Genomic DNA, 8,890 nt, shown 5'->3' with positions numbered 1-8,890 from the left:
GACCTCAAACACATCGGGTTAGTAGAGCAGTTACAGCACATGAGTTGGCTAATGCAACTCACCAGGCAGGCTCCCTACACTCCTGGTCTGATGTGAGTGTTTGCTAATGTGCCTGCCAGTGAGGCAGGGGGAAAGTGGGATAGGAAGCTGGGGCTAGGGGGATGAGAGGAGGTGGGAGAGTTGAGGGGGTAAGGATTACTTCCACCTGGTCTTTTTCTTAAAATACTAAGTAAGGTTGTTGTTACCAAGTCTGTTATGAATAGGCATTTATAAAAACACCGTGGAGATAGACGATTAAAATATCAGTGGTTAAGTTATGGGTCTCCTGGGACAGTGGTCAGAGGGTAACACCTTTCCTCTTCCTGGAGCCATCAAAGGTATGGGACCACACCTGTGAGGCCCAGGAAGGCTCATCTGAGGAGCCCGTTAAGCCTCTGGTCGAATTTCTAAGTGAGTCTTTACCTCCTGTACCTGAGGTAACCTGAGTGCCTCTCAGACACTTAAAACCATAAGAACCCTTGTGTGTGTGTGTGTGTGTGTGTGTGTATGTAGAAAATAGACCATATTAACATGGTGAAAAGGTGTATACACACTGAGGATTGGGGCTTGAATTCCACCACCACCTCTCCCCCTGAGTCTTCCTAAGTGCAAGACAGACGGAAATACTAAGTTTACAGGTTATTTGTCAGGATTCAAATGAGGCATCAGGTGTAAAACATCCAGCTTAATGTTGGCCATTAACTTGAGTTTTGGTTTTTTTTTTTTTTTTTTTTTTTTTTTTTTTTTCCTCTTCCCCTCTTAACTTACTTGAGGCACTTAAAGTAACTGTTGACAGGTGAAGGCTGCAAACTGATCATTAACTCCCCACTTATATTAACACAACTCACTTTGTAATGGCATCGCATTTCTGAAAGCTTTGTCTCTTTACCATCACTGCACAGGAATAGTTTAAGCTTGGACACAATTGCTGCAATCCTTTGAAACATGCTTTTTTCCTTTACTCAGAGAGCTCCTATCTTCAGTTTATAAATGGCCACACTCATTTTATTTTAAACGTTTAGATCATGGGGAAAGGACTGTGCTACTAGGTGTTGCTGGGGATATGGGAGAAAAACAGCTGCTTATGTAATGGAAGCTTCAGCAGTGAGAGGAGGGAGAGAAGGAAGGAGGGAGGGAGGGAGGGAAGGAGAAGTGCGGATGGGGGCAGGATAGAGAGAGAGAATAGAAAGGAGATACTCTGTTTTCCCATTCCATTCCAGCTGTCCGTGGTCCAGGTACAAAGCTGGGTAGTAATATTCGTGAGCTTTTAAAGCTCTTCTTCCCTCTGACATAGTCACTCTCAGTTTCCTTGGGCCATTTGTCCTCAGCTCTGCTGTCATTGCTAATACATGAAGTGATGTCTGCCCATTCGTCTGCTGTAATTCATGGGTCATAATACTTTTTTAATGCCAGATGTTTCAGGGGCAGCCACTTGCAAGTGCACTAGTTTCTGGCTCGTGGGCCTTCTTACTTTGCCAGAACTGAATTTGTTTGGAAGTGAGGTTTACTAACTTTCAAATAAAGCATTTTGAAGCACAGTGTGATGTACAAATTACCTCCCCTTAGCTCACGTTAGAATAATCCACCGTCTAAATCTGTTTGACATTTACCCCTTAAGTGTTTTTTGAGTCGGTTAATCACTTCTGCAGCGTCTTAGTATGTTGAGAAGTAATTGTGTAACATCCTGTCTCCAGATCCTGTCAAACATTTGTTGGGTGGGGGGAATATATATTATAGTAATTAAGACATAATTACACTCATTGTCTTGAGAGATGAAGGGTCATTTGGATCTGATTAATTGTAGAATTAGTGCCAAAGAAAAGCCACGTAATGACACACTTGGCCTGCAATTAAACATCTGGGGCTGTCCAGGCGGTGGTGGCACATGCCTTTAATCCCAGCACTTGGGAGGCAGAGGCAGTCGGATCGTTGTGAGTTCGAGACCAACCTCATCTACAAAGCGAGTCCACGACAGCCAAGGCTACACAGAGAAACCCTGTCTCGTAAAACCAAAAAGTAAATAAATAAATAAAAATTGAAAAATGGCTTTAAAAAAAATCTGGGGCCGACATTTTGGTCATCAGAGGTAGCACCTATAGAATACATTTCAGTTACATGTTGGACAGTGTGAAATAAATACAAAAGTGTGAGGGGGGAGTGGGGAAGGGAGAGACTGCATGACGACGACGAGGAAAAGAGTAGAGGTGGCGAGAATGGTTTTGGTGTAAGCCAGCTTTTAGCTGGAGTGAAAACTTTTTCCATCAGCCTGCTTTGACTCCATATATGGTGCTCAAATATAGTGCTGATCTCAACACACACACACACACACACACACACACACACACACACACACACACACACTGGGGGCCCTCACCTGGTCACATACAGTGAGGGTGGTGGGGGCCCCCTCACCTGCTACCCACTGGGACACAAGCGGTGTTTCTCTGTATTATGGGTGTTCAGTAGGCATAAGGAGCAGCCATATCACACCTTAACTGGCACTTCTTAGTTTTTGGTACAGGCCAAAACTTTTAATCCCCTCACCGCCCCGACTTGTCATCTTACAGGTCCTCGGCCCTCTGGAGTCCTGACCCCCCTGAGGGGTCTCAGTTGGAGGCTGCGATGGGGCTCTGCCCGAGGTGCCCACGCGCGGAAGGGCTGTCCCCGCAGGGCTAGCGCTCCAGGCGGTGGAGGCGGCGCAGGAGGCGGGAGTTGGCGGCCGCCGCGGTCCGGGCAGCGGGCCCCGTCCGCGGCCAGCGCGCTCGCGGTCCTCCCTCGCTCGTCTCCTATGCTCATATTTGGACTCGGCTGCCCGTGCCCAGGAATTTCCCGTCATGCCTCCCGCCGCCCCGTCTGTCGCCCGGAGCCGGGAGGGAGGAGGGAGTCGGACAGCGGCGGCTGCTCTTCCTCCCCGGAGTGCGCGGCGGACCCTCCCGCGCCCTCTCGCGCTCTGCCTTGGCCTCTGCCTGGCTACGGCCGTAGCCATTGCACTGCCCGGTGAGTCCGCCAACCCCGCCTCGCCCCATCCAGCCCCCCAACCCCTCCAAGTTAGGCTAGAACCCCGTCCTGGGAGCGCCAGCGCCGCCTTGAGCGTCATCCTCCAGCCGCAGAGCCAGGGCAGGCCCCAGGGACGCGCCCCGCCGCCGAGGGACAGCGCGTAACGAGGTCAGGCGGGCGAGCCCCGCGCCCCGCCGGCCGCCGCACTGACATCATACCGGTCCCCGCCGCGAACCTGAGCCGCGGGAGCCGCTGACCCCTCGCGGGCCCCGGGGGCAGGGATGGGGGTCGGGGCTCGGCTGGCTGGCCGGGGGCGCGGCCAGCGGCACCGAGGGCGCGTTCTGCTCTGGCTTCGCAGCAGCCAGGGCGCGGGGGATAACGGGCCGGGGCGTGGGAACGTGGAAGTCGTCGCCAGGTAGGCCACTCCGAAGTGTCCCCGGGAGAGGGGCGCACCCGGGGTTGGGCTGGCGTCTCATAGGCCCAGATCCAACAGAGCCCCAGTATAGCAGGTACTAGCTCTGTTTTGTTTTCAAGTGGAAACAAGCGTTAAAACAAAACAAAACTTTTCCACTGGGCTATTTCAACGCAAACTATCTGAATAAAAAGTGCTCTTCCTGCCTTTGTAGGTTATGCGATAAGTAAGGTAATCCTGAAGTGAGGACAATAAGGATTTAAAAGAAATTTCTTTGAATCACATGGGCAGTATTAGGGAAGGTTTTCTTTCTTTGCATTGAGTGTCAAAAAAACAATTAATTGAAGTTACAAGGGGAGCATTTAAGGGAAATATTCAGCTTCAGGGGCTCTTGAATTTGGACGGAGTAAACTATTTAAGGCTTGGTTCTTTATTTTGTTTGGAGAGGCAAAACATAGTTATCGGAAACTGGGGTTACGTGGGAGGTCTTAAGTGGTCGCTGTGTTGCCACCCTTAGACTGAGCTGTCCAAATGAGGTTTGGCTAACCAGGACACACACACACACACACACACACACACACACACACACACACACACACACACACTTTAGTTGGCAGTTAATTGCACCCTGTGGAGCGTAAGAGACAAAGTAGAGTTTTAAAGGTAATTTTATGTATAAATTTTTACCCACGAAAGATTCTCAGGTTTATAGAGTTGGTTTCTGAGAACCAATGGCCAGGTAGTTAAAGGTGCAGAAAGCACAGTTTGTAAATACTGACATTAGCCGCGTTGGCAGTTTTATGCTTGCTCCTGAATCTTATTCTTCGGAAAGGATCTGCCTTTGAACAGACTCACAGCCCTGGAGCTGCTTTGTGACAGTTGTTCTTGGGAGTCAACAGAGTCTGACTAAACATTTTATCAGTGGATTTCTGACCCTGCTGGGCTGGATGATAAGGGACAGATTGTGCTGAAGGGACTAAATGAATGACTGTGTGTGTGTGTGTGTGTGTGTGTGTGTGTGTGTGTGTGTGTGTGATATGTGGACTTATTCAATGCCTGTGGTCAAGCAGCCTTTGAAGACCAAAATCAAGTGTACCATGGCCTCTTGCCAGTAGTTTGAAACATCAAGTTCATATTTGGACTGTTTAAACATAGTTCTGAAAATGTGTTCTTACCTGATATATCAGTCGAATATATGATGTTTTTTAGTAGTTCCCTATGTGGATGTCTGGAATTTTTTTTTATATGAAACTCAGTAGCTCTTTGCCATTTAGATTTTGTCACAGCGCCTAAACTGCCTGTCTGCCAAGGTTGCAGCTCACAGTGTCATTTAGATTTTGAATCAAAGCACTGTTTCCAACTTTTATACGTACTTTTTCCAATACTTCAGCTAAAATGTCCTGGCTCTTTCACTACAGTAATAAGAATGTCTAACGCCAGGCATGGTGGGACACCCTTTCATTCCAGCACACAGAGGTGGAGGCCAGCAGATTTTTGTGAGTTTGAGGTCAGCGTGCTTTAGGTAGCAAGTTCCAGGCCAGATATGGCTACGTAGTTGGACTGTCCAAAAAAAAAAAAAAAAAAAAAAGTCTAAAAACTATCCCAAATTAGGATTCATCAGTTTTTCTGATGTATTTTTCACTTAATAAGCAAACAAAGATTAAAAAAAAAAAAAGATTGATTTTTTTTATTATGTATACAGTGCTCTGCCTGCATGTAGACCTGCTCGCCAGAAGAGGGCATCAGGATCACATTATAGATGGTTGTGAGCCACCATGTGGTTGCTGGGAATTGAACTCAGGACCTCTGGAAGAGCAGACAGTGCTCTAAAATGCTGAGCCATCTCTCCAGCCCCCACAGACATAGATTTTTCAAACATCAGAAAACCATGTTAATACATAATGCTTTTGAGCTCCACCATAATCTAGCCAGAGCCCTTTGATTTGTATACACACACACACACACATGTTTTATTATATGTATTTGTTGGGGATTTGGTTGATGAATTTGGTCCCAAAGTTTTGCTACTTACTCCATCAGTGCCTTCCTTCCACCTGCAGGGCCCTGTTTTGTTTGTGCAGCCCTGCTGAGCCACCCACTTCATTCCTTGAGACACCTGCGTGTCAATCTCTGACTGGCTCCACATGTTAAACTGGTCTACAGGGAGTAGGGGCTGATGGGCGTAGCTTCAGCTCCAGGGAGCCATCTGACTCAGGCTTGTTTTGCTAGAAGGTACTGGCCAGAGCGCCTTTAAAAATTCAGTTGTGTGCCTTCTTCCCCTTAAAAGCAGAGAGTGCTGCTTCTGTGGCTGGCAAATGGCCTCCTACTCCTTGTAAACAGAAGCCTCTGAAAACTTGATTTTGGTATTTGGGTCTGGGAAGATACCATCAGAGAACACTCAGCACTTCCTGCCCTTGGAAAGCCTGGTTGGTTGCCTGGGGAACCTTCTAAGTGAAAATCCCCTAGACTGAAGCGTTACTTTATAACCCTGCCTCTTAGGAGACACAGCTCTGTCAGCCAGCCTGCTGTCTTTACAGGTAACTTGCCTTTGGACAGGAGCACGGACAGCCGTTTAATTGGCTTTTCATTGGAATTTCTTTCTTTCTTTCTTTTTTCCATTGGAATTTCTTATGGCTGTACATGGATCTCAGGACTTTACTTTGAATGGCCTTTATTTTCTCTTTCTTGGGCATAATTCATTCTCCTTCTGATACATTCACTATGGTCCTTGGTCCCTGTTAGTGTACTCTGTTGCCTAACATTCTGACTTTTTTTTTCTTTTTTCTTTTTTCTTTTTTTCTTTTTTTTTTTTTGAAGCCTTTCAGAGAATGTAGAAAAAGTAGAACAACGATGAGTCAGTTGACTTTGTGGAAGATTTTGATTGAAATAAACCTGAACTAGATTTAGTCAAAAGGAAGGGAGGAGCAGGCCTTGGGGGGAAAGAATGCGCTGGAAGACCACCAGAGCCAAGGGCAGACAGACCTTCCGCGGGCCCAGGGTTAGGAAGTATTTAACCAAAGCCTGGCCCATCCCCGGCTCTGCTCTTTGCCTTCACTTGTCTCACAGCTCTCTGGCCGCTGTTGTTTTTGTCCTTGTGTCAGTTCTTTGTTGTTTAAAGTTACAGGACTCCTGTTCGGCAGCTCTTGTTAGCATTCCGTGTCCCTTGCCTACGTGCACAAAGCTGATTAAGTGTGCTAGTCCCTCAGAGGAAGAACGTGATACACACACTTTGGGTCACATGGTTGGCCTAGATTTCCCCAGAAGTATCTTTTAGTATGGTCACGTAGAGAGTTTGAGTTGGCCTTTATTCGTGCGTGTTATGTTTTGGGGATAGTTAGTCTTTACACTGCCCACTTTCTTCTTGATGGCAGCGGGTAGAGGTGGGTGACCTCCTCTGTGGGCACTGCACCCTACATAGCTCCTTCCTCTGCAGGGTTGTTAAGGAGGGAACCTCCGGGAGTCAGCCGAGTGCCTGTCCCACTCAGGACTGTGAGAATCCGGTATGATCATCATCAACGCATCCCTGCAGGCCATCAACTGCCTATTTTCAGGAATCCACTAACTAAATTGTTGAGTTCAAGTAGCTCTTTATGTAAACTCATTAAGACTCTGTAAACGATAGAGACATTCAAACTAGAAATAATTTAGGGAGCATGAGTTCGTGAGGTTTGGCTCTCTGCCCCGACCTTTTCTTTCCGTAGTGGTTGAAGCTTTTACAGCCTCTTCTGGGATTCTATTTTGTGAAGCCTTCTGTATCTAATAGAATCTGTAACTTCCTTTAGCTTCTAGAAAAGCCGGTGCTACCCAACACCATAAGTATTCACTATGTGGGCAAGCTGGTGGGTCACTTATAAGTCTAAGATAGCTCTTGGCAATCTAGCAAGCATGGCCACAGCTGTGTCAATACAGACTTTTAGCATTCTGAAACCCTTACACCCACCGCCACCTCCTCCTGGACAAGGGGGCACAGGTGCGCTGCCTTTTCTTAGTTTTTTTTTTTTTTATTGTTGTTGTTGTTGTTTGTTTGATTGATTGATAGACTGTATAAGATTTTCCAGGAACACTCCTCTGATTTCCTGTGTGAAGATTGAATGTTTTCCTATCAACTGAAGTGGCTCGGGTAGGGACAGAACAGCCAACTCACGTGGGAGGGGGTCGTCTTTGCTCGAGCACACCTTATTCTATCAGACGGAGCTAATGCAGAAGACACACAACAGATATACAAAGGAAGAGGATAAAAACAGAGAGGTGGGAAATTTGGTTGGTCTCAAAACATTCGAGACTCTTAATGCCAGGCCCGAAGATTTGGACTGGCCGAATAAGCTATGAAAGTGGAGTTTCTTGATCCTTGAAGCATTGCAGTCAGGGTTGAACTGTGGAGCGGCTCGCAGGATGAGTGAAGTTGGCCAAGAAGCCATTGGGGGTGAGTAGGAAACAGTGTGAGAGATTTTTCAAGAAATGAAGACCAGCCAAGCTAGGTGGGAGGGGTAGGTGGGGTGGGGGACGGGGTGAGGGGTGTGGGACTGGAAGCATCACCGAGGTGCGTGGCCCTGAAATCATCACCTGGATCAAGAGAGAGAGAGACAGAGAGAGACAGAGAGAGAGAGAGAGAGAGAGAGAGAGAGAGAGAGAGAGAGAGAGAGAGAGAGAGAGAGAGAGAGAGAGCAGATCTAGAGAGAAGGGTTGAAAGGAGACTGGCTGGCTCGCGGAAGAGGAAGGGTAGAGGGAAAACATCCTAAAGACAGAAGTCAGGCACCCGGCATCCTGCCTGTGAGCATTTGCTGAAGGAAGCCTGCCTTTCTAGTTCCACATATAACACTCAGGAAGCACGGAGCGGAAGGCACTGCACGGTGGGGCATGCTACTGCCCCACCCTCCCCTCCTCAATAATTCAGACTTTGAGTTGCTGAGTTAGTCCAGGACACACGCTCTGCCTCACACCGGTCCTCAGTCCTCCTGTTACTGTCCTCAAGAACAGGTAGATGGTAGAGATAGCAACGGAGTACTCTTGGTTGTCTGCCTGGCTCTGTGTTTTAGGGGCACTTTAAATAATTTTTGATATTTTCTTAGTCTAAAATATATGATGAAACTGGCTATCACACCATTCCACATTGTACCATAGCCCCTCCACCCACACGAGCATGCACACACACACACACTCAAGCACACTCACACATGCACACACACACACACACACACTCAAGCACACTCACACATGCGCACACACACACACACACTCAAGCACACTCACACATGCGCACACACACACACACCCAAGCACACTCACACATGCGCACACACACATACTCACTCCACAAAACCCACAAAACCACCTCTCTCTCACATACACACAAAATACCCTGAATGCCTTGTTTGTGTTTTCCGTTGTCCACCTGCGTGGCTCCTGTACCCTTGAGCTAGCCACCCTGGCCACCATACTGTG

The 8,890-nt window shown here is 47.7% G+C and overlaps 1 protein-coding gene across 2 annotated transcripts in view; it reads left to right on the top strand.

The window, feature by feature from the left end:
• The first annotated feature begins 2,853 nt into the window (after positions 1-2,853).
• The window catches only part of Msrb3 (methionine sulfoxide reductase B3), a 120,177-nt gene continuing 114,140 nt past the window's right edge, over positions 2,854-8,890 (top strand). Inside the window, exon 1 of one of the 2 annotated variants that reach the window (XM_051170904.1) lies at positions 2,854-3,036. In XM_051170904.1, the coding sequence (XP_051026861.1) occupies positions 2,874-3,036 (163 nt within the window). In that variant the 5' untranslated portion in view covers positions 2,854-2,873. The remainder of the gene's footprint in view (positions 3,037-8,890) is intronic. The other variant, XM_051170902.1, reaches the window with a different exon arrangement.

This window comes from Acomys russatus, chromosome 28 (genome assembly GCF_903995435.1).
Source record: "Acomys russatus chromosome 28, mAcoRus1.1, whole genome shotgun sequence".
Lineage (NCBI taxonomy): Eukaryota > Metazoa > Chordata > Mammalia > Rodentia > Muridae > Acomys > Acomys russatus.
Note: the sequence above shows the minus strand (reverse complement) of the source record. Positions and strands in the feature narration are given on the sequence as shown.